The sequence below is a fragment of the Dendrobates tinctorius genome, unplaced genomic scaffold, assembly GCF_039654945.1.
Source record: "Dendrobates tinctorius isolate UK_male_01 unplaced genomic scaffold, ASM3965494v1 ptg000012l, whole genome shotgun sequence".
NCBI classification, from domain to species: domain Eukaryota; kingdom Metazoa; phylum Chordata; class Amphibia; order Anura; family Dendrobatidae; genus Dendrobates; species Dendrobates tinctorius.
This window is the reverse complement of record NW_027361680.1, coordinates 5,084,751-5,110,587: the sequence shown is the minus strand read 5'-3', so window position 1 is coordinate 5,110,587 and position 25,837 is coordinate 5,084,751. Positions and strand designations below refer to the sequence as shown.

The window sequence follows — 25,837 nt, the reverse complement described above, 5'->3', positions numbered from 1 at the left end:
GTGCCAAATAGCCGGTGCTGTAAAAGGGACGACGTGCTCGGAGATAGCATATCAGAGATGGAGTGTGATAAAATTTGAGGGCTTTTGGATTATTGTTCAGAATAAAAAAAATATACATAAATACATAAAAACAAAACAAAAAAAATTATTTACCTCTAAGCTCTGACGATGCGGGGGAGGGCTCCCAGAAGAAAGAGACATGTCTGCCGCTGGATTGCTGTAGCTGTCTGGCTGGCTGGCCTGGCTCTGCGGCTGCTGGCTGATCTGTGGCTTGCCACGCTCTCTCGCTGGCCCCGCTCTGCGGCTGGATGCTCTGCGACTGGATGCTCGGCGGCTGGCTCCTCTGTGGCTGGCTGGCTGCATGGTAATGGATGAGGGCCTCACTGGCATTGTTTATATCTGTTTCCTGGGGGCTGGCAAATTGGATATGAGCATGCTCAGACCTAAAAACTGGATCCGGTGGCCGGATCCGGCTTTTTCCGGATTCCAGTGACCATAGACTTCCATTATAGCAAAAAAACAGAAGCACCGGATCCAGCACTTTCTGCTTTTTTGCCGCAGACAAAAAACGTTACTAGAGACGTTTTTTCCAGACGCCGGAATTAAAATTTTGCCGGAAGAAACGGAAGGTGCGATCCGGCGCTAACACAATTCATTGAGAGAAAAACGGTTCCGGCGGTAGCTTTCACCGGATCCGTTTTTTTAAAAAATAGTGGGATCCTGCCTGTTGGAAAAAATCTGATGTGTGAAAGTAGCCTTAGGAAGCTGGATAAAATGACACCTTGATATCTGCACTCCGATGTCTTATTCCAAAGAAATCCATGTTTTTCTTATATGTAAATGAGCTGTTCAGGACTATGGGCCAGACACTGATCTACATGAGAATGTGCCTCCAGGGATTATTGTTTATAAAAGTGTTACCAGCATGATGTGTAATGGCCACTCTTTGCTCTCACTGCAGAGCTGTGTGTGATTATACCTCACATCTGCAGGTTCCTGTCAGCTTCAGCTTCCAGCTCACAGGCAGACAGGGTTGCAATATTGTTACAATACATTAGAGCAGTGAGAGCTGCAGCAAATCTGTTTGTAAGGATACAAAGGTCAGTTCTACTGTCCTGTCTAGTGTTGAGCTTTCCGATACTGCAAATATTGGGTATCGGCCGATATTCACTGTATCGGAGTTCCGATACCGAGTTCCGATATTTTTACAATATCGAATACCGGAATCGGAAGTTCCCATAATGCAATGAGCCAGTTGTGTTAGCCATGTTAACTAATGGCATGGCTGTGATTGGCTGCTGAAATGATGTCATCATGATGCGCGGTCTGTGTGGGCCTGTCGGGGGTCTGTGCCGGCCTGTCGGGGGTCTGTATGGGCCTGTCGGGGGTCTGTGCGGGCTGCCAGGGGTCTGTGCGGGCTGCCGGGGGTCTGTACGGGCCTGCCAGGGGTCTGTGCGGGCCTGCCGGGGGGTCGTGTGTGTGTGCAGGCATCGTCCGGTGAGACTACATCGGGCTATGCCTGCTACAATGACAGTGATTGACACATTAGCCAATGATGGGACAGTAGTAGTCCCATCATCCAGCTAATGTGTTGAATGTAAAAAAAAAAAAAACATACTTGCTACATACATACTACATACATACTACATATATACAACATTCATACAACAAACATACATACTACATACATACTTCATATATACTACATTCATGCAACATACATACATACTACATACATACTACATATATACTATATTCATACAGCATACATACATACTACATAATACATATATACTTCATATATACTACATTCATACAACATACATACTACATACAGTTGTGGCCAAAAGTATTCACACCCCTGCAATTCTGTCAGATAATACTCAGTTTCTTCCTGAAAATGATTGCAAACACAAATTCTTTGTTATTATTATCTTCATTTAATTTGTCTTAAATGAAAAAACACAAAGAATTGTCCTAAAGCCACATTGGATATAATCCCACACCAAATATAAAAAAGAGGGTGGACAAAAGTATTGGCAATGTTCGAAAAATCATGTGATGCTTCTCTAATTTGTGTAATTAACAGCACCTGTAACTTACCTGTGGCACCTAACAGGTGTTGGCAATAACTAAATCACACTTGCAGCCAGTTGACATGGATTAAAATTGACTCAACCTCTGTTCTGTGTCCTTGTGTGTACCACATTAAGCATAGAGATAAGAAAGAAGACCAAAGAACTGTCTGAGGACGTGAGAAACCAAATTGTGAGGAAGCATGAGCAATCTCAAGGCTACAAGTCCATCTCCAAAGACCTGAATGTTCCTGTGTCTACCGTGCGCAGTGTCATCAAGAAGTTTAAAGCCCATGGCACTGTGGTTAACCTCCCTAGATGTGGATGGAAAAGAAAAATTGACAAGAGATTTCAACGCAAGATTGTGCGGATGTTGGATAAAGAACCTCGACTAACATCCAAACAAGTTCAAGCTGCCCTGCAGTCCGAGGGTACAACAGTGTCAACCTGTACTATCCGTCAGCATCTGAATGAAAAGGGACTGTATGGTAGGAGACCCAGGAAGACCCCACTTCTTACCCCGAGACATAAAAAAGCCAGGCTGGAGTTTGCCAAAACTTACCTGAAAAAGCCTAAAACGTTTTGGAAGAATGTTCTCTGGTCAGATGAGACAAAAGTAGAGCTTTTTGGGCAAAGGCATCAACATAGAGTTTACAGGAGAAAAAAAGAGGCATTCAAAGAAAAGAACACGGTCCCTCCCTTCAAACATGGCGGAGGTTCCCTGATGTTTTGGGGTTGCTTTGCTGCCTCTGGCACTGGACTGCTTGACCGTGTGCATGGCATTATGAAGTCTGAAGACTACCAACAAATTTTGCAGCATAATGTAGGGCCCAGTGTGAGAAAGCTGGGTCTCCCTCAGAGGTCATGGGTCTTCCAGCAGGACAATGACCCAAAACACACTTCAAAAAGCACTAGAAAATGGTTTGAGAGAAAGCACTGGAGACTTCTAAGGTGGCCAGCAATGAGTCCAGACCTGAATCCCATAGAACACCTGTGGAGAGATCTAAAAATGGCAGTTTGGAGAAGGCACCCTTCAAATATCAGGGACCTGGAGCAGTTTGCCAAAGAAGAATGGTCTAAAATTCCAGCAGAGCATTGTAAGAAACTCATTGATGGTTACCGGAAGCGGTTGGTCGCAGTTATTTTGGCTAAAGGTTGTGCAACCAAGTATTAGGCTGAGGGTGCCAATACTTTTGTCTGGACCATTTTTGGAGTTTTGTGTGAAATGATCAATGTTTTGCTTTTTGCTTCATTCTCTTTTGTGTTTTTTCATTTAAGACAAATTAAATGAAGATAATAATAACAAAGAATTTGTGTTTGCAATCATTTTCAGGAAGAAACTGAGTATTATCTGACAAAATTGCACTAGTGTCAATACTTTTGGCCACAACTGTATGTATGTTGTATGAATGTAGTATATATGAAATATGTATGTAGTATGTAGTATGTATGTTGTATGAATGTTGTACATACACTCACTGGCCACTTTATTAGGTACACCTGTCCAACTGTGTGTTAAGACTTAATTTCTAATCAGCCAATCACATGGCGGCAACTCAGTGCATTTAGGCATGTAGACATGGTCAAGACAATCTCCTGCAGTTCAAACCGAGCATCAGTATGGGGAACAAAGGTGATTTGAGTGCCTTTGAACGTGGCATGATTGTTGGTGCCAGAAGGGCTGGTCTGAGAATTTCAGAAACTGCTGATCTACTGGGATTTTCACGCACAACCATCTCTAGGGTTTACAGAGAATGGTCCGAAAAAGAAAAAAAATCCAGTGAGCGGCAGTTCTGTGGCCGGAAATGCCATGTTGATGCCAGAGGTCAGAGGAGAATGGGCAGACTGGTTCGAGCTGATAGAAAGGCAACAGTGACTCAAATTGCCACCCGTTACAACCAAGGTAGGCAGAAGAGCATCTCTGAATGCACAGTGCGTCGAACTTTGAGGCAGATGGGCTACAGCAGCAGAAGACCACACTGGGTACCACTCCTCTCAGCTAAGAACAGGAAACTGAGGCTACAATTTGCACAAGCTCATCGAAATTGGACAGTAGAAGATTGGAAAAACGTTGCCTGGTCTGATGAGTCTCGATTTCTGCTGCGACATTCGGATGGTAGGGTCAGAATTTGGCGTAAACAACATGAAAGCATGGATCCATCCTGCCTTGTATCAACGGTTCAGGCTGGTGGTGGTGGTGTCATGGTGTGGGGAATTTTTCCTGGGCACTCTTTGGGCCCCTTGGTACCAATTGAGCATCGTTGCAACGCCACAGCCTACCTGAGTATTGTTGCTGACCATGTCCATCCCTTTATGACCACAATGTACCCAACATCTGATGGCTACTTTCAGCAGGATAATGCGCCATGTCATAAAGCTCGAATCATCTCAGATTGGTTTCTTGAACATGACAATGAGTTTACTGTACTCAAATGGCCTCCTCAGTCACCAGATCTCAATCCAATAGAGCATCTTTGGGATGTGGTGGAACGGGAGATTCGCATCAGGGATGTGCAGCCGACAAATCTGCGCCAACTGTGTGATGCCATCATGTCAATATGGTCCAAAATCTCTGAGGAATGCTTCCAGCACCTTGTTGAATCTCTGCCACGAAGAATTGAGGCAGTTCTGAAGGCAAAAGGGGGTCCAACCCCTTACTAGCATGGTGTACCTAATAAAGTGGCCAGTGAGTGTATGTAGTATGTATGTAGTATGTATGTTTGTTTTTTTTTTTGTTTTTTTACATTCAACACATTAGCTGGAGGATGGGACTACTACTGTCCCATCATTGGCTAATGTGTCAATGACTGTCATTGTAGCAGGCATAGCCCGATGGGACTTGTAGTCCCATCGGACGATGCTTGCACACACACACAACCCCCGGCAGGCCCGCACAGACCCCCGGCAGCCCGTACAGACCCCCGGCAGGCCCGTACAGACCCCCAGCAGGCCCGCACAGACCCCCGGCAGCCTGCACAGACCCCCGGCAGCCTGCACAGACCCCCGGCAGGCCAGCACAGACCCCCGGCAGGCCACCGCAGACCCCCGAGAGGCCAGTACAGACCCCACCTGCACACACAGACACGCACAGTGTCCGCCCACGCACCGCCCACACTCTTCCCCCCCTGCCGAACTGGATGTGCAAGGAAAGAAAGGGTTTATTTTCATTCCGATATTTGTGCCCCATTGACTTGCATGGGTTTCCGGTATCGGAATCGGCGATACCCGATATTTTGGGGGTATCGGTCCGATCCAATCCGATCCGATATTTCCCGATATCGGAAGGAATCGCTCAACACTAGTCCTGTGTCATTACATGTCAACCCCTTTAAAGTGCATTTTATCAATTTAAAGAAGTTGTCCACCCTGATTTAATTTATAAAAACAGCCCAGCATCAATGAGAAATATTAAATCATGCATATGTAAGAAGAAGGACCGGACCGGGGTACTTCTCTTGCGCCGGGTCCGGAACTGTCAGGGCTGATACCTTTGTTGTCCGGGGGGGAAAGTTTAGAAACTCGGACCAACCTTTGCACTTGATAGCACTTGACAGCAGGGGGCATAACTAAGCTATAAAGGGGAGAGCGTGCAAAAAAGCAGACAAACTTGGTGGGAACATGCAGTATGCAGTAGGGGAAGTTTGGTGGTCCGTCCTCTGAGCACCATGACAGCGCTGGCCCGCGCTATAGAATCCCTGCTGCCACTGACAGAGACTGTGACCAGAGAACTGCCATAGGTCCGTTGGCTCCCGTAGCGGAAGGTACCCAACGCTCCGGGTCACTAGATACCGCACGCGTGTCGCCTAAGAAACACCGTGTGACTCACCAAGAACTGTACCTGCTCTCACCCGTCTACTTCTGCCGAGCTTCATCAAGCTCTGGCAGTGTTAGAGACTGCACTTCACTTTGCATCATGAATCCTGGACCCAGGACCTCGTACAAGACCTCGAGGACTCACAGCCACCGCCACGAACCAGATCATCAATGCCTGCAGCACGACACCGAACTCATCACGCGCTAACAGCATTGGCACCATCGTAGGAACTTAGGACTCTGCAGTCAGGAAGCCGTTGGACTGATAAATTAACCCTTAATGAACAGTTGCTATACTTATTACAATTGTTACCTCACTCTGCACATCTATTGTGCTCATATCATCTGCAATACCCTTGTCTCTCCCTTCTTCTCCCTGTATGGAGTATCTCCCTGTTCAAGTAAAATTAACGTTAACCCTTGCTCTGCCTCCTGTCCGTTACTGCATCCCGCAACCTGCTCACAGTTGGCATAGTCGGCAGGATGCAGTCCAACAGTATGGAGGCGGCAGACCAAGCAGTTGGGGTGGGCCCTAGGACCAGCATATCTCTGGGGCAATGTTGAGTAACCTCCCAGAGTTTACTGGGAACAACACCATGCTATGGAGCTGGACTGAGCGGATCCGGGAAATGATGAGGATGCACCCCATGACTCCTGCATTAGGCGAGGAATTCTGACATGCTACACTCCCCTCGAGAATGGGACACTTTAAGTAAGGTGTTACAGATACTGGAAGAAACACACGAAGACCCCATGGATGTAGGAGAGTTGCGCATGCGTTTTTTTTGCCGGATTCAAAGGGAGGGGGAGACGGTGACCCAGTTCATGAATGTACTACAGGAGATCCACACTGCCATTACTAGAAAAGACAGCGTGGGCATAGGGACTACTGACATAGTACTGCGAGACCAGTTGGTGACAGGCTTGCGAGACGTGCTGCTGAAACAGGCCTTGTGAGAGCACTGGCGGGTAAACGCCTGCTTGACCTTTTCTGAAGTGGGGAATGAAGCATGCATATGTGAACAGCAGCAGGAGGTGACAATCCCGGCAGGGAAGGTCCAGAACCGAGAGGTATCTGTGACAATGGCCACCGAACCAAGATAGGTGGAAAAGTTGAAGAAAGAAATTCAGGAAATACAAGAAGAGTTGTTTGATTCAAAGAAGAAACCAACCGCATCAAACCTGCCCTGGGGTAGAACTGGTCTTGAGCCTCATCACGAAATGAGAATATCCCGCAGAGAAGAACTCCATGCATTCTACAACTGCGGTGAGACTGGACATTTGGCTCAGGGTTATGCAGGGCGAGGACGGCCCCTTCAGTGCCGTCCTTTAAACTAGGAGGCTCCGAGGCTGGGTGACGCCGCCCGGAGCCTGAACAGTCAAGAAGGAGAATCAGAAGTCCCACATGTCTAGTTTCCATATGCCCTCTCCTCTGGATGGATGGATGTCCGTTATTTGGTTGACACCGGCTCACAGGTGACCACGATGCCTGAAACATACTTTCGACGACATTTCCCCGAAGCAATGCGACCTGAATGGGGCCCGGTGATAAAGTTAATGGCTGCTAATCACTTACCTATCCCATTCGCAGGAGTGGTCTGGATGCAAATCGCCATCTGTGGTAAAGACCTGGGTCGGAAAGAAGTGGTGCTAACTGTCAGAGATGCAGGTAATGGACATGCTGTCACTCTAGGGATGAACGTACTAAAGGAATTTGGAAGTCTTCTCATCAATGAGTCCCCAGATGTGTTCCTGAAACAGTGAAGCCCTCGCACTCCCCAGAGGAGAGTGTTCCAGGAGTTAATCTGTATGGCCCAAGCTCAAGAAACCTCTAGTGACTGGAAGATGTTGGGGAAAGTAATCATTCCAGCCTCAGCTAACAAGGTTTTGCCACTGGGCTAGACCATGCTTACTCTGCCCCTCCGGGATTGAACCCCTCTCGAAGGAGTCGAGATACAGATAGAGCCAGCTTATATGGAGCAACTACCTCCAGGGCTCCTCGTTGCTCAGATGTTAGCTACTGTGCATGACAGGATGGTCCCACTGTGATGTGTTAATCTAGGAGAAGATAATCTCACACTCCCACCCGAGAGTGAAGTTGCACAAATTCTGGGAATGCCGGAGGAGCTGATACCACCACAGGCCGCACAATTGACAGTGAAACAGGGAGATCCATGGACCATGGCTGTAGACACAACTGTTGTGAATTCTCTTCTGAGTCGGGGCTCCCTCTGGTGGTTGCTGTGGGTAGTGAAGCTGGCCGGATAGACAGAAGTCTGCCACCTGACGACGATGATTGGAAATCTGGGGTTACTGACTGGGAGTATTTAAGTGAGCACGCTTCCCTTATTTGCTGCTGGTGATTGTTTCTTCCTGTGCATTTTGAGGTCTGCTGTCTCCTGCCTGATCCTACATTTTTCAGCTAAGTTGTTCATTTGCTAATCCTTTGCTTCTGATCTGGTTTTGCTTCTTTCTGCTTTGCTGTGAGGGTTGATCGTGCTCCCTGCTGGGGCTGTGCTGTACCCCACTCCATATGTTACAGCATGTGTCAGTTTGTTCAGTCCCCTGTTATATTAGTCTCTTTTGCTTTGCTGCCAGTTTACACCAGAATGCTGATATAGTGGGGGAGAGATCGTGAGACCTCAGTGTTTTTTGCACATCAGACGTGTTGGATTTTTTAGGGTTTTTGCATGATTGCAGACAGTGTCTTTCCTTTCCTGTCTAGACAGTTTGGGCCCCATCATTTGCTCAGTCTATTTTCTACCTGTGTTTGTGCCTCATCTTGTCTCACCGACAATATTTGGGGGCTATCTATTCCTTTGAGGTTCTACTCTGGGGCAGTTTAGATTTCACCTTTCTTGCTTTAGGCTTAGTTAGCTCTCCGGCTGTGCCGAGGCATCTAGGGCATCGTAGGTACGCCCCACGGCTACTACTAGTTGTGTTGTTAGGATTAGGGGTCTGCTATCCGCTAAGTTGCCAACCTTCCTGGTTTCCTGGTGGCCTAGCCTATTCCTGCCATCCTCCTCGGTGACCAGTTCATAACACATAACTTTGGTAGCAGAACCTCTGCACCTGCGGGAGGGACGCTGTATTCTGGAACTAATGTGGGCATGTGGGCTGAATTAGCAGAACTTACACCACAACAGGTCCAGCAGGTAGAAGCTCTATTAGGCCGGAGTCAGACGCAACGTTTAAAAAATTGGACCGATTTTGTCAGTCGAGAATCACACAAATGTTTTCCGTATGGTGATCCATATGTAATCCCTTTTCAATGCGATGATTAGATTTTCTCGCATCTAAGGATCCGTGTGACATCCGTATGGTATCCATATGGTGTGATTTTGTCGCACACTTGCAAAATGACCAAATGATGGATCCATGGCCTGAAAATGATTAGAAATTAATCAGGAGCCCTATTTATTGGGTCAATAACAAGTCCCCTCCTCCTAGTTTTGCATTACAGTGTTTGCTGGTGTATGTCTAAAGCTGATTTGTGTGCAACATGTCATACAGGCTAACCTTTAACACCACTGAGCAGGTGCTTTTACACTGGGTTTTGTCCCAGCGTTTTGGAGCCCTACCCAGTGATTGTGGATCCGAGGAGGCGGAGAAGAATGTGGGTCCATCCACATTTGAGGCGACAGGTGACAAAGGCCATTTTCTCCATCTGTATGCTTCACTATGCAGCCATCCTGACAAGTTCTACCAATATTGTCGAATGAGCCTGGCCACATTTGATATTCTCCTCGAGACTGTGCACCCTGGGATCACCTACAAGGACACAGTTATGCGCAAGTCTATTTCGGCAGAGGAGTGGCTTCTACTTACTTTACGGCATGTCCCAAACCTCCTATGTTGCGTATGTATTTGATGTGGGTATTTGCTAAAACAAAGATTGACCTTTTTTATTTTGTAATTTTTGGGGGGGTTTGTGTTAAACATTATGCTTTTCACATTCCCTGCTCTTTCAAATTCTGTTATGTTCCATAAGTATTGTATACTGCTGTAAATTGTATAGCCAGGGCTTAGTTTGCACTCTCCGCTAAATGTTATGTTGGCCCAAACTTGGTATGATGATGCCTAGATATGTCCTAAAGGGTTTTTTTTCCCTCTAGCTTTCTATCCACTGGCCTGTCCTGTGCGGCACAACATCTTGAGTTCTTAATAGGCAAATCCACCATCTCAGGCATTGTTCGGTCTACGTGCTCTGAAATTTGGTCCCAACTTCATCAATCAGTCATGCCTAAGCCCAAACAACAAGATTGGCTGCGTATTGCCCATGGGTTTCAGGAGATGTGCCAGTTGCCTAACTGTATTGGAGCACTGGATGGGAAGCTCATCCGTGTATGTAAGCCACCCAACTCCCAATATTATAATTACAAAGAATATTTTTCTGTAGTGCTGTTGGCCCTGGTCGACAGCGCACACATGTTTCAAATTGTAGATATTGGGGCCTATGGAAGAACAGGAGACTCCAGAGTGTTCAATTCTTCCATTATGGGTCAGCGTATGTGCAATAATCAGTTGGACTTCCCACCACCACGACAGCTACCAGGGTCTAATCTTGAACCAGTGCCTTATGTGATGGTTGGTGATGAGGCTTTTCAATTAACTATGAACCTCATGAGGCCCTATCAACGTAGAACCCTGGACCACCGGCGCAGAAATTTTAATTTCCGCCTATCCCGTGCACGACGCCTGGTGGTGAGCCTTTGGCATTCTCATTGCTAAATGGCGTGTTCAACTAAGTGAAGGAAATGTTAATGAGGTTATCAAAGCATGTGTAAACCTTCACAACTTTACCAGAATACATGACTGTAGTGCAAATGATGTTGATGATGTGGCAGATGTTAATAATGTGAGGCCTACTCCACATGTACATGATCCATGTTGTCCTCTGCCTGGACTTAAAGTGCGTGATGTATGTACAAATTATTTTGTTTCACCGGAGGGATACACTCCATGGCGAGAGAATGCAGTGTCTTTGTTATAATTTTGAGTTGTTGTGTGTGATTAATAAAGAGAAGTTTCATTTGAAAATGTATGATGTATATTGCTTAATAAGTACCGTATTTTTCGCTCTGTAAGGCGCACTTTTTTCCCCCAAAACTTGGGGGGAAAATGGGGGTGCGTCTTACAAAACAAACACACACATTGAATGAAATCAGTTTACTGACACAATGTAGTTTCAACAAAAAACATATTTATGGCATTTATGGCCAGTATTCCCAGCCCAAAAACAAGTTGGACATAAAAAATATTATGAATAAAACATAAAATAACATAAAAATAATCACAAATATATATATATATAGATATGTAAATCACAACTTAAAGTATGTAGGTGGAGGAGATGGTAGACCAGCAGCCTGAGTGATTTGGCTACTTTGTTGGCCTAATTGACCATGAGGCTGAGTGGTGGCTGAGGCTGCATGATGGAGTATGGAAGGTACTTGTTGTGGACCATGGTGGTAATAAACACTTTGGCATGGAGGAATATAATCAAGGGTATTGCCAGGGCCCATTTGTAGATTCCCCCCAGAATGCCCATGTCGACCATACCCATGTACTTAGAGACTATGACCAGAGAACTGCCGTAGGCCCATTGGCTGCCACAGCAGAAGGTACCCAACGCTCCGGGTCAGTAGATACCGTGCATGTGCCGCCTAATAAAGACCGGGTGACTCACCGAGAACTGTACCCGCTCTCACCCGTCTACTTCTGCCGAGCTTCGTCAAGCTCCAGCTGTGTTAGAAACTGCGCTTCACTTTGCATTAAGAATCCTGGACCCCGCACAAGACATTGAGGACTCGTCACCGCCAACGCCAGGAACTGGATCAACAACACCTGCAGGATGACACCGGACTCATGAAGTGCTAAGAGCATTGGCGCCATTGTTGGAACTTAGAACTCTGCAGTCAGGAAGCCGTTGGACTGATAAGTTAACCCTTAATGAACAGTTACTATACTTATTACCATTGTTACCTCACTCTGCACATCTATTGTGCTCATATCATCTGCAGTCATGGACATTATTTTTTAAGACCCTGCTGCACCATCATTAAAAATAAAAAAGGTGTGAATAACCCCTTTAGAATAAATTAAACATGACACACACGCACTGTCATCATCAGTCTACACATTAACATCTTATATTCCCTGTATGTTGCCTTGTATTTCCTCTCTGCTTCATTTGGTTCATTGTTGTAAAGCAAAAAGAAAGTGTGGTGCTGAGTTCCGAGATTACAGTAGGGTCAGCCTCCATTCAGCTTCCTTAGGCTGGGATCACACATGCGAGAAACTCGGACGAGTCTTGCACGTCTATACCCGGCACTGCCGCCGGCACTTGGGAGCGGAGCGTGCAGCTGCGTGTATTTCTATGCAGCCACACGCTCCACTCCCGAGTTCCGGGTATCAAGATGCGAGACTCGTTTCTCGCATGTGTGATCTTGGCCTTACACCCAGACACACTACATTTCACAGTGATGATGATGTCATCCAAATACAGGGGCAGGAAAACATGACTGGTGACCAAGAAAGGAATTTCAGAAGGAATCTCTTAATCCCTGAAGTTCAGCACAATAACTGTCAAATAAATTACTTATTTAGTTGATATAGCATTAATAATAATAATAATAATAATAATAATAATACTTTAAAACATTCAGCAAGTTGAAGTGAAAGATCAAGGTTTGGCATTGTCATGCAAAACCCTTTGATGTGTTTGATGAGGTACAGGCAGCACATTACAGCCACAGGTCCATACTGCTCATATCTAGTACCGTAGTTGTTTGACCACTAGAAAATGCCTGAAGAATACACAGGACACAGTCTGATGTATTTATGAGAATTGCGCTCTCCACCTCTGTCCATCTCCACCCGCTGCCTATGGCTGCTGTTTTTGCACATATGAACATCTACATGTCAATCACTGACCTAAAGGGTGGGGGAAGACCAGGAGAAGTGGAGTTAAGGGGGCTCCTCTCACACACTGGACTCATACTTTTTGTGTGGATTATCTCAAGGCTTAGTTTCCAAAAGAAAATGTGGAATTGTTTTGCTAATTTACACTTCTTTTTCTACTTAAAAAAAAGCGTTGTTTGCTAGTAATGAATATGACTGAATTGCAACTTTTTTAAAAGTCACTCAGAAGTCCACAAATTCAAGCCACTTGGGGGGGGGGTGATAAAAAGTGGAAAAACGAGGAAAGATGCGATAAATTTATCAAACTTTATACGACACTGATTTATTAGATTTAAATGAATGCAATGCATCCACAAGCCAAAAAAGACATAAAAAAAACAAATCGTGATGATTTCACCATTGTGTGTCTGGGGTATTCTTTTAGTAATTGTAACAGCCAAATGGAAAAACCTTGTGCTCTTTTGGCTGCTTGCAGGACAGACCTGTCGCTGTAATGCGCTACCATTATGGAGTGCAGCATATTGACAGCCCGATTACAATACGTTTCAGCTTTTCTATGTTAATAATATTATTGTGTGATCTTCTTCAACAGCTTTCCGCTATTATAGAAATGTTGGAAGGGGCCTTCTATGGGCTAGATCTACTGAAACTGCATGCTGTCACTACAAAAATTGTTGGACGTGTTGATAAACTTGAAGAGGTAAGTTTACACGTTAAAGGTGGTATGTATGACATGAAAATAATTCTGCAGACAGCATTGCAGATTTTTGTTTTCAAGAGTATGGACATCGATGCACAGAATGGTCGTGGGTCTCCTGACTCGATGCAAGGAGTCTATGCACCACGATCCATACTTGGACAATGAAGCACGGATGTGTGAATTCGGCCTAAGAAGTAAGAATTAGGCTACATTCCTAAGGTGCATTTTTATATATATAATCCGCACCTACCGTAAGAATATCAATAAAGTTTTGTCAAAGCTAAATACCAAGAACTATCAAAAACAAAGCATGACATACAAAAGAGATAAAAACTGCATTGATGGTTTGGGGAGCCATGTCATCTGCTGGTGTAGGTACACTGTGTTTTATCAAGACCAAAGTCAGCACAGCCGTCTACCAGGAAATTTTAGAGCATTTCACGCTTCCCTATGCTGACAAGCTTTTTAGAGATGGAAATTTCATTCTCCAGTAGGACTTGGCACCTGTCCACGCTGCCAAAAGTACCAATACCAGGTTTACAAACAACAGTATTACTGTGCTTGATTGGCCAGCAAACCTGCCTGACCTTAATCACATAGAAAATCTATGGGGTATTGTCAAGAGAAAGATGAGAGACACCAGATCCCGCAATGCAGACAAGCTGAAGGCTGCTATCAAAGCAACCTGGGCTTCCATAACACCTCAGCAGTGCCACAGGCTGATTGCCTCCATGCCACGCTGCATTGATGCAGTGATTGATGCAAAGGAGCCCCGACCAAGTATTGAGTGCATTTACAGAACATACATTTCAGTAGGCCAACATTTCGGATTTTAAAATCATTTTTTCAAGCTGGTGTTATAAAGTATTCTAATTTACTGAGATAATGACTTTTGTGCTTTCATTGGCTGTAAGCCATAATTATCAGCATAAACACTTGAAATAGATCACTCTGTTTGTAATGACTCTATATAAATTATGAGTTTCACTTTTTGTATTGAAGAACTGAAATAAATTAACTTTTTGATGATATTCTAATTTTGTAAGATGCACCTGTACATGTTCACTCCATATTTTTTGTGAGCCATGTGTCCACGAAAAATATCATTGGAGTTGTGGTTCAAAATGACCCAGAGGAGTCTACAGGTCCATAAACATCCCGGATGGCACACAGAAGCCATGCAGGTGCTACTCATGTGCTGTCTGTTTTTAACCCCTTCATGACCTTGGGATTCTCCTTTTTTGTGTTTTCGTTTTTTACTCCCCTTCTTCCCAGAGCCATAACTTTTTTACTATTCAGGCCATATGGCTGTTTTGGGTACCATTGATTTTATCATAAATTGTACTGAAAAATGGGGAAAAAATTCCAAGTGCGGTGAAAATGAAAAAAATTGCAGCTCTACAATAATTTTTTAGTTGTTTTTTTACCATGTTTTTGAAATGCTAAAACTGACATGCCATTATGATTCTCCAGGTCATTACGAGTACACAGATACTAAACATGTATAGGTTCTATTTAATTTATGGTATGTGGTGAAAAAAAGTCCAGTTTGTTAAACAAAAAAAAAAAAATGGTGCCATTTTCCAAGACCTATAGCGTCTCCATTTTTTGGGATCTGGGACTGGGTGATGGCTTATTTTTTGTGTGCTCAGATGATATTTTATTGATTCCATTTTGAGTTAGATACAATTTTATGATCGCCTGTTATTGCATTCTACTGCAATGTTGCGACACCCAAAAAGCCGTAATTCTAGCGTTTTTGTTTTTTTTTCAGCACACCGTTTACCAATCGGATTATTCTTTTTACATTTTGAGAGGTCAGGCGTTTATAAACTTGGCAATATCAAATATGTGTATTTTTTAAAATTTTTCATTGTTTTATTTTGAATGGAGCCAAAGGGGGGGGTGATTTGAACTTTTATATTTTATTTTTATTAATTTTTTAAATATTTACTAAAACTTGTTTTACACTTTTCACTGACTTCAGTAGTCTCTTTAGGAGACTTGAGGTTGCAATCATCTGATCGTTTGTGCTACACATAGCAGCGCTTCAGCCCTGGTATGTGTAACATAAATGATCACCTACTTTGAATGTCATCTGCAATGACATGCACGAGGTCTTCTGCAGACCCCCGGCTGCCATACCAACCCTTCGGCATCCCGCTGTGATGTGACAGAGGCGCAGATGGGTTTGTGACGCCCTTCACATGCGAGCAGTAAACGAATGTCTGAATGAGGCCTTAGAACTTGTCTCCCATGGTCTGATAATGTTTAAATTATTTGGTTCAACTAATTTAGCATCTATATATTAAAGTATTAATTTAAATTATGTTATGCGATACAGGTTATTTCTAAGAATATCACAAAACAGCAAGAGAAAATTAAGGACAGCGTGGATGAAATTCTGACTGGAATGAATAAGAAAGAGAAGGAGAATGTCACTGTTGATGAAAACCTGCAGAATATTGGTACAATTCTACAGAGAGATGTAGCTGCAGTCTTCAGTTATACACATGTATGTAATGTGTGCTGATAATGCATTCCTTCTACTATGGGAAATGTATGAAGAAAGCAAACTAGGTTACAGATGTAGCCAAGGTTATTGAGTCCTATCTCACTCAAGAGGGGTCAGATAATGTAAGGTAGCACAAGCTGTTCAGCTATGTAAAGCTGGTTGTCATAACACTCCACTTTGCCGAGCCATGATATGCTAGTGCTGCATTATCTAAATCAAGTTAACCATTGCCAAGTCTATGGTTTACTGCCAGTTGTCAAGAATTACAAAGCAAAGTTAAAAGGTTGCCAGAGTTTGCCTTAATGTGACTTCAAACATCTGAATTGTGACAGCGTGTAGTGTGCATACTGTCATGATTTCCTGGTATTGTCGGTGTAAATAAGCAGTCTTATGACTGCAAGTAAAAGTTTTTCACACATGGGGTCATATGCCAACTAGACTTGCTAACAAATCCAAAAGGCAGAAAGAGGACGGGTTTAATAAACCGCGCTGACCAGAGAAACGCACCTTCCGCAGCAGATGTAATAAAAACTTCTTTAATGAGCCTACGCGTTTCGTGGCTTAAACCAGCCACTGCCCTGATGAAGTGGCTGGTTTAAGCCACGAAACGCGTAGGCTCATTAAAGAAGTTTTTATTACATCTGCTGCGGAAGGTGCGTTTCTCTGGTCAGCGCGGTGGTTTATTAAACCCGTCCTCTTTCTGCCTTTTGGATTTGTTTCATCTATTACCAGCGGGAAACCAGCGACAACCAGATACATTTGTGAGTGATTCCCAGTTTGTTGTGACTCACACAACCATAGCAGGTGAGTCTAACAGATTGGGTGTGCCGTTGTGTTTTTAATAGATGATACACCCTATGTGCGTTTTCCATTTTTGTTTTTTCTAACTAGACTTGCTAGGCATCTCTCAATTTATTTATACTGAGGAAAGCCGGATATATACTGTATACATATTGCATATATTCAGTCATGTGCCGCATTCTCGCTCCAGCAACAATGGGCAATCATCACAGCATGTTCACTGCACACTGTCAAGTTTCAGAAGTCTCCAGTGACAAAGAGTGACTTTCTTTCCCACATGCCATTGTGCCTCTGAAGCCGGCTGCACGCTTCCTGCATTTTTAAAATGCATGAAAAAGTACAATTTCAGCTAAATTCTACATTTGCATGCAAAATTTGACATATCACTTTCTACCACTGTTCCAAAATTGGACTATATACTAACTAACATATTTAAAAAAAAACAATTTGCACAGAAAATTCTACACTGATGTCTGACAATCCACCCATTGGTATCCTGCTCTCATCTAGTACTGGTAAATGTATTTAACTAGTCTATAAGGTTGCTCTGGTGTAATGTGTGCCAAAATTATTATGTAATAGGCATAGAGTGACAGAGTTGAAGTGAGCATATTAACAATTTGGTGCAAAGCACACCATTTTTATAAATGTGGGACACTATTTTAAATTCCAGGGTTTTGAAAATAAATTTAGAGATAAGCAAATTGATTATGATCAAATTGAATTCTTGATAAATTTTTAAGAATTAGTTGAAAACAGCAGATTCAGAAATATTCTATTTGTATTGCGCAAATGGCATAAAATGGCCACAGCCATTTCATACATTGCAGACAATTGCATCAGCGAGACAAAGATCAGATGACTTTTTGTGCAGTCATATGGGCTTCACATAATTGCCTTACAGCTATTACATGGTACAGTGCATCCAATCAGGAGAAGGAACTAACACAGTAATACTGCCACACCATGACTAGACCACATATTACTGCTACATAAAGACCAAATAATACCAAATACAAGGAACAAATACCGCCACACCATCAACAGATCATATATTTGTCAGCACGGTGTTCAGTAGTGCACTGCAGCCTTGCAGAGCTGGGTCCTGGGTTCAAATCCCACCAAGGACAACATCTGCAAGGAGTTAGTATGCTCTCCCCATGTTTGTGTGTGTTTCCTCTGGGTACTCCTCTTCTGTTTGATGTGACCTCATCATACACCGATGACATGCGCTCCTATGTCAGCTGCCGGCCGCTGACTGGCTTCCTGCATGGCAATAGATTTTAACTGAAAGTGTGTCCGAGGATGCACGTTCAGTTACTAAACCAGCAGGATTCTGCCCTTGAGGCCCAGTGAACAGAGGGTAGAATGGTCCGAGCTCCCTCTGCTCCCCGGTTCCCATATGCCAGTAAGGGCAGTAATGCCCTAATGGCGGCCCTGTGTATATGATGGATCTGATGTTTTATCATCCACCACAAGAATGTGATGCACATGTGTCTCCATCCAGCCCCATGTGTTTCCATCTTGCCAAATCTGTCTCCACCCTCTCCAATATGTCTCCGTCCTGTCCCATATGTTTTCATCCTGCCCCAATTGTCTCTATCCTGTCTCATCTGTCCCCATCCTGCCCAATCTGTTCCTATCCTGTTCCATATGACCTCCCATCCTGCACCTTATGACTTCACATCCTGCCTCATGTGTCTAAATCCTGCCCCATGTGTTTCCATCTTGCAACATGTGTCTCCATCTTGCCCTATGTGTCTCCATCCTGCCTCATATGTCTCCATCCTTCCCCCATATCACCTCCCATCCTGCTCCATGTCACCTCCCATCCTGCCCCATCTGTCTCCATCCTGCCCCATATCACCTTCCATGTGTCCCATATGATCACCCACCCTGCCCCATGTGTCTCCCCATACCTTGTCCCCATATTGCTCCTTTCAGTACAAAAAAAGTTAAAAAAGTCCATCAGCGTCTATCCCCTCCCTCATCCATTTGACATGACGTCATACGCCGGCGACGAGCACTCCTACACCTGCTGCCAGCCTGTGTTTGGCTTCCTGCATGGCAATAGATTTTAACTGAAAGTGTGTCCGAGGAAGCACACTCAGTTACTGAACCAGCCGGATCCTGCCCCTGACACCCAGTGAGCAGAGAAGAGGGTTTGGTCCGTGCTTCCTCTGCTCCCTGGATCCCATATGCCAGTAAGGGCAGTAATGCCCTGATGGCGGCCCTATGTATATGACATGATCAAACTGATGTTTTATCATCTACCACACCAATCTGATGCACATCAGCAAACAAAAATGTACTGTCTGATAAACTAGATTCAGTTGTGCCTAAACTGTGTACTTTCAATAGCAGATAAACTAACCTCATGGTCTTCTAGGTAAGCAGAATAGAACATTGGCAAGAACTGGACAAATTAGCCATTGGCGTACTGTCTTGTCCATCTTCCATAATACTGTCAGAGAAGGTATTCAGTGCAGCAGATCGCTATAGTGGGGAAAATAAGTATTTGATACACTGCCGATTTTGCAAGTTTTCCTACCTACAAAGAATGGAGAGGTCTGTAATTTTTATCAGAGGTACACTTCAACTGTGAGAGACAGAATCTTAAAAAAATCCAGAAAATCACATTATATGTTTTTTTACATAATTAATTTGCATTTGATTTCATTAAATCATCATGATAATAAACAGAACTTATTATTTGGTACAGAAACCTTTGTTTGCAAATATAAAGGTCACAAGTTTCCTGTAGTTCTTGACTAAGTTTGCACACACTGCAGCAGGGATTTTAGCCCTCTTCGCCATACAGATCTTCTTGAGATCCTTCAGGTTTCGGGGCTGTCACTGTTGCAACATTGAGTTTCAGCTACCTCCAAAGATTTTCTATTAGGTTCAGGTCTGGAGACTGGCTAGGCCACTCCAGGACCTTGAAATGCTTCTTACGGTGCCACTTCTTAGTTGCCCTGGCTGTGTGTTTCAGGTCATTGTCATGCTGGAAGACCCAGCCAGGACCCATCTTCAATGCTCTTACTGAGGGAAGGAGATTGTTGGCCAAAATCTTGTGATACATGACTCCATCTAATACGGTGCAGTCATCCTATACGCTTTGCAGAAAAGCACCCTCAAAGTATGAGGTTTCCCCCACTATGCTTCATGGTTAAAAGGGTGTCCATGGGGTTTTACTCATCCTTCGTTCTCCAAACATGGTGATTTGTTCTCTCATAACCAGATGACATTCTCCCTTGCCTCCTCTGGATCATCGGGATGGACATTGTCGAACTTCAAACAGGCCTGGACATGTGCTGATTTAAACTGTGGACCAGGGTGGGCTCCCCAGGATACAGCGAAGCCGTGGACAAGGAAAGCAGTAAACAATAAATTTGTCAAATGAACTTTTACTGTTAAACTCAGACTGATTACGCTTTCACCAACCAACAAAATGTAACAGGTGAATTAACACACACTCGGTCAGAACTAACTGGGACCACTCTGCGGCGTCACTCAGTAGGCATGGAAATGTTCACTGCATTATTATTATTTACTTAATTGTGCACCCATCTAGAGGAGCTACTGAGCATTTACCTGGAAAACTGGAAGAATCAAATGAATGCCAGGGTTAGTGATGCAGCACACTAGCTTACCGACTTAAAAAGATGACTCTAAACCCCGTAGGTAGACCCAATTCATTGAATTATACACCTTCGTATTCAATTTAAAGTGCAATGGACCGCTCCTCAGATCATCTCTGCATACTTCGGTAGATCCCCTTTAATACTGTAGTCTCTGTAAGTCATTAGTAGTTCAGCAAGCTGAGTTTGATGGGCACTGATGCATTCAAGTACCTGTATCTGCCTGTATGAGTTTGGCGCCAAACTGGGCCTGAGCTCAGGTTTTACCGACCTGTGTCTGGTTGCTGTATCGTATCTTGATGCAGAGATGAGCCGGCTTAGGCCTCTTTCACACATCCGGTGTCAGGGGTCCGGCGGAGTGCGGCGAAAAGCCGGGCGGCCGGATCCGGCCTGCAGCGGTGACACCGGATGTACATGCGGCGCCTGATGCGGCTTGGAGGGCATTTAAAGGAGCCGCAGCACCGGGGGACGAGAGAGCCAGCCGGAGAGAGATCGGGAGACGAGAGAGCAGCCAGAGAGACAGCGGGGGACGAGAGAGCAGCCAAAGAGAGCGGGGGACGAGAGAGCAGCCAAAGAGAGAGCGGGGGATGAGAGAGCAGCCAGAGAGACAGCGGGGGACGAGAGAGCATCCAAAGAGAGAGCGGGGGACGAAAGAGCAGCCAGAGAGACAGCGGGGGATGAGAGAGTCAGCCAAAGAGAGAGCGGGGGACGGGAGAGCCAGCCAAAGAAAGGTATGGAGCGTATGGAGAGAGAGAGAGAGGGAGAGAGAGAAGGGGAGGGGGAGAGAGAGAGAGATGCGCGCCGGTCACTTGTGGGGTTAAAACTCACAGTGCCCGGGCATGCGCTGTTGAAAAAGCCGGTCCGGCGCTGCAAAAAAACGTTGCAGCCAACGTTTTTTGCAGACGCCGGATGGCGCATGTTTGCCGTATCCGGCAAAACCCGGAGGCGCCGCATGTCCATCCGGCACGATGCGGCGATCATTACATTCTATGTGAAAAAACTGGATCCATTTCCGGATCCGGTTTTCACAATTTTCGGTGCATCGTTGCGGATTTAAAAAAACGGATGTGTGAAAGTAGCCTTAGAGGATGCCTTTTTGGCCAAGGAATGACATGTTTCTAACTGGTTCTTGGCACCACCGCTGACTTGCTGGAGGGTCCTCCCGGTATGTCACAGATGTCGGATCCTGGGGATTTTGGCTCCGCGGAAGGCGCTTGATGGAGACGTCACATGTTCTTCTCCTTCCAGATCACACCAAGCTCTCTCAAGATGGCTGCCGAATCAACCCCTTCCTGTCAATCACTTCCTCCCCATTGTATACACTGCCCCCTAGAATGGAGTTCTGTCTGGTTCGGTCAAAATTGCAGTTCAAACCAGCGGGACAGAGTCCATTTAACATAGGTCTATGCCAACAGAATAGCTGCTTTTATTTTTTCCTCAAGGAACTGGAGTCACCACCTCAGATTCAAAATCCTGCACAAACCAGTTTAAGCCAGAGTCATCAAACAGTTACAGGGGAAACAGTGGCTGCCTGTGGCCAGTGATTAGTACTGCAGGCAACAGATTTCTGAATGTATTTTCAATATACATTACTAACAAAATAGAACAGCAACTGCAAATTAAATGCAAACAGTTAATGGTAGGTGATGGTCAGTAGCATATTCCCCATCACCTCACACTAGTGTGAGTAGGGGGACCTTGCGTGCACTGCAAAATTTTAATCCATGATGGCGTAGTGTGTTACTAATGGTAATGTTTGAGACTGTGGTCCCAGCTCTCTTAAGGTCATTGACCAGGTCCTCCAGTGTAGTTCTGAGCTGATTCCTGAGCTTTCTCAAAATCATTCTTACCCCACGACGTGAGATCTTGCATGGAGCCCCAGGCTGTGGCAGATTGACATTCATCTTGTGTTTCTTCCATTTTCTAATAATTGTGCTAACAGTTGTTGCCTTATAACCAAGCTGTTTGCCTTTTGTCCTGTAGCCCATCCCAGCCTTCTGCAGGTCTACAATTTTGTCCCTGGTGTCCTTAGACAGCTGTTTGGTGTTGCCCATGGTAGAGAGGTTGTAGTGTGATTGATTGAGTGCGTGGACAAGTGTCTTTTATACAGGTAATGAGTTCAAACAGGTGCAGTTAATACAGGTAATGAGTGCAGAGTAGGTGAGCTTCTTAACGAAAAACTAACAGGTCTGTGAGCCAGAATTTTTGCTGGTTGGTAGGTGATCAAATAATTGTTTCATGCAATACAATGCAGTTTAATTATTTAAAAATCATACAATTTGATTTTCTGGATTAATTTTAGATTTTGTCTATTACAGTTGAAGTATTCCTGTAATGACCCAGTTCAGAGTGTGTCTGTCCCTTTAGGTAATACTGAATTGTGAGTAGCTTCTGTACACAACTGCTCTCTCTCTAACTGGCCCTCAACATTATTTGTGAGCTGTAAGTCTCCATTTCTAGTCACCTCCATTTTAGATGCAATGCATTTCTCATTTGCTGTGTTCTGTCGTCATCTAATGGTGAAAGTGTACAATGACTCAATTATTGTTTTGTAAGGATCTGAGATGTGAATTCTGTCTCCTATTGGCCATCTCCGAGTCACATGGTCAATAGGAGGAGCTGTTTTCCAGGCAAGTCTAGAATGTTATTTTGTCTGAGGGATGCCTTCAGGGAGAGCAGAAGACACATGGAGGATGTTTTTACCTCAAGATCTCCTGCAGGCCTAAAAGCCTGAGTTCCCTCTTACCTGTACAGAAATAATTCTAAAGTCTTTCTGACAGGATTCACCACATCTAAAATATTTCTTACAGGATTCACCACATCTAAAGTATTTCTGACTGGATTCACCCCAGTTTCTACATTCACCTATAAGTACTTGTGTATGTGCCATGACACACTGTGGAGCTAACCCAAAGTACAGGTCTGTAACCTCTAATTGCTGCATCTACCTCCTTCTGTAAAATACCAGAAGACACTGTCCAGTGCTCTAAAAGCTCCAGACCCCAATCACATCTCAGTATCTAAGTGTGAACTGTAATTGCTGTAGACTACCCATGAGAGACTGTTCCTTATTTGTTCCAAGTAATATTACCCATTCCTGCTGAAGTAAAAGCAACTGCTATCCCCGAGACTGGTGTGTGTCATAATTCCTTTGGCTGTGGACACCGTGTGGGGGTGGATAGCAGGGAATGTTTGGCCTGGTCATTACAAGGCTGAAATATGGCGTCACAAACAGGATTTATTCCTCTGTGCCTATTTACTGTTACTGCACTACAAGTACCAGCACTGCTCTTTAACCTCTATCTTGCTAGTGAATACTGCTAAAGACTGTCTTGCTGCTGCTTGTATTTGTGCGTGAAGCCAAGAACTGTGATCATTGTGTTTCTCACGGCTGGACGGTGCCTGCCTGTTTTGCACACACTGTGACCGACTTCTGTAATAGCTTCTCTCCTCTCCTGCTTCCCAATTTATACAGATAAGTGCAAATTCTCGCTTCCAGCAGTGCTATATTTAAGAGGGAAAGCCTTCCATTTCACAAGCTGTGTTGCTGTATAATTGTGCATTCCTTCAAGTTACAGTGTCGTCCTTATTCTTAAAGAGACAGTACCGGTATTAACACCAAAATATCTGACCCTCTTGATAATGACCAGGCAGGGTCCACTAACTCTACACCATCATCGTCATCAGCTAGTGTTCCAGTTTCACAGGCTAATGCCGACAACCCGGTTCCAGCCCCTGTCATGGTCACTGGCATGCTATTCTTCATAAGAACCTCTAGTCTCCCAATCTACAGAGGAGATCCCCATACACTTGCTGGGTTCAAAGAAAAACTAATGTATACTCTTGAACTCTTCTCACTTTCTCCCCATCAGCGGGTACATCTTCTCCTGGGTCAGCTGGAAGGTCCAGCGGTTGAAGAAGTCCGTTCTTGGCCATGTACTGAAAAGACCAGCGTAGAACAGATCCTCACACGCCTGAGAAAATAATTTGAGCGCCAGTCGCCTACCAAGGTTCTTCTAACATTTTACAACCAACGTCAGGAGCCAGGTGAGACCCTCCGGGACTACGCATTAGCCCTTCAGTCTGCAAACAGGGCTTTACAGCAAATAGACAAACTAGATCCTGCTGCTACAGAAAACATAATCACTGACAGATTCATTGAAGGTGTGGATTCCAGACTTGTACAAAATCAACCCCGCATGCTAGCAGCACAAAACGCCAACATGACTTTCTTAGACTTTAAAGCTCTAGCCTTGCGGGTAGTGGGTAATGACTCACCTTGTCCCAGATATGCTCCTGCTCCTTGTTCTCTAGACCTGGCTTCCGGAATATCCACTGAATCTCTACCTTCACCCGCTCCATTTATGCAGGCCACACAGTACGTGCCAGCCCCTACTTTCGGTCATACTCCTATGACCACAGATGCACTTGTCCAAGTCCTTGACTCTCTATGCCAAGCCTTAAAGGAACTAAAAAGCCAGTCCCCTGCACCACGCAAGTCATCCGTAAGTCTGGCAGTGTCCCCAAAACCACGTTCTAGTCGTCCAGGTGCTGGAGGGCTTCCATCTGGAGATTGTGTCTACTGTACTTATTGTGAGCATCCTGGGCACTATAAGTATCAATGCTATAAGTTAAACGGGTCACCCCTGAGGCCAAGGGCCGCCCCTCGGGAGGTGAATCCAAAGGCCCAGAGGGACCATCACAATGGGTCTCCCGGTTTGTCTCCAAATGCCTATATATAACCATATGTATTGATGGTGTACCCTTGGAAGCTTTATTAGACACTGGTTCACAATTTACCACCATTGACCGCTGAACTTTTGAGAAGATTTGGGACTATGATATCTGAATCCAGTGGGCAAAGCGAAGTTACGTGTGATTGCAAGTAATGGTCAATCTGTTTCCCAGCTAGGCTACTGGGAACCCATCATCCAAATTGGGGATCGTAAGTTACCAGGTCAAGGTGTAATTGTTACTGAGGCTAAGGGAGATGCAACAGCAGTAGTGCTAGGCATGAATGTTATGTGTCATGTGTTTCCTGAATTGGTTGCTGCCTTGCATGCTTCTCTCCCTTCTGCTTCCCCCTTTTACAGGAAAGCTGTTCAATGGACGATCAAAGTACTCTGCACCCAACAGAAGTTTGCCAACTGTAAAGGTGATATCTGCCGTGTGCGTATCACCGACGCACGACCAGTTGCCTTGTTGGCCAACAGCGAGACTTTAGTCTGGTGCCAAGCCCAACCAGGAATTAACAATGAAGACTATGAAGCACTTCTCGACTCCATCCCAATTGAAGGACAGCCCCTGGTAAAAGCTGCCAGAAGTATCATCACTGTCTCAAACGGTAGAGTACCAGTACGGCTAATCA

At 44.7% G+C, this 25,837-nt stretch overlaps 1 protein-coding gene across 1 annotated transcript in view; it reads left to right on the top strand.

Moving 5' to 3' along the window:
- Positions 1–25,837, top strand: part of OLFML2B (olfactomedin like 2B) — a 631,699-nt gene that overhangs the window by 389,944 nt on the left and 215,918 nt on the right. The window contains exons 3-4 of the mRNA XM_073557967.1: positions 13,405–13,512; positions 15,857–16,027. Of these exons, the coding sequence (XP_073414068.1) occupies positions 13,405–13,512; positions 15,857–16,027 (279 nt within the window). The remainder of the gene's footprint in view (positions 1–13,404; positions 13,513–15,856; positions 16,028–25,837) is intronic.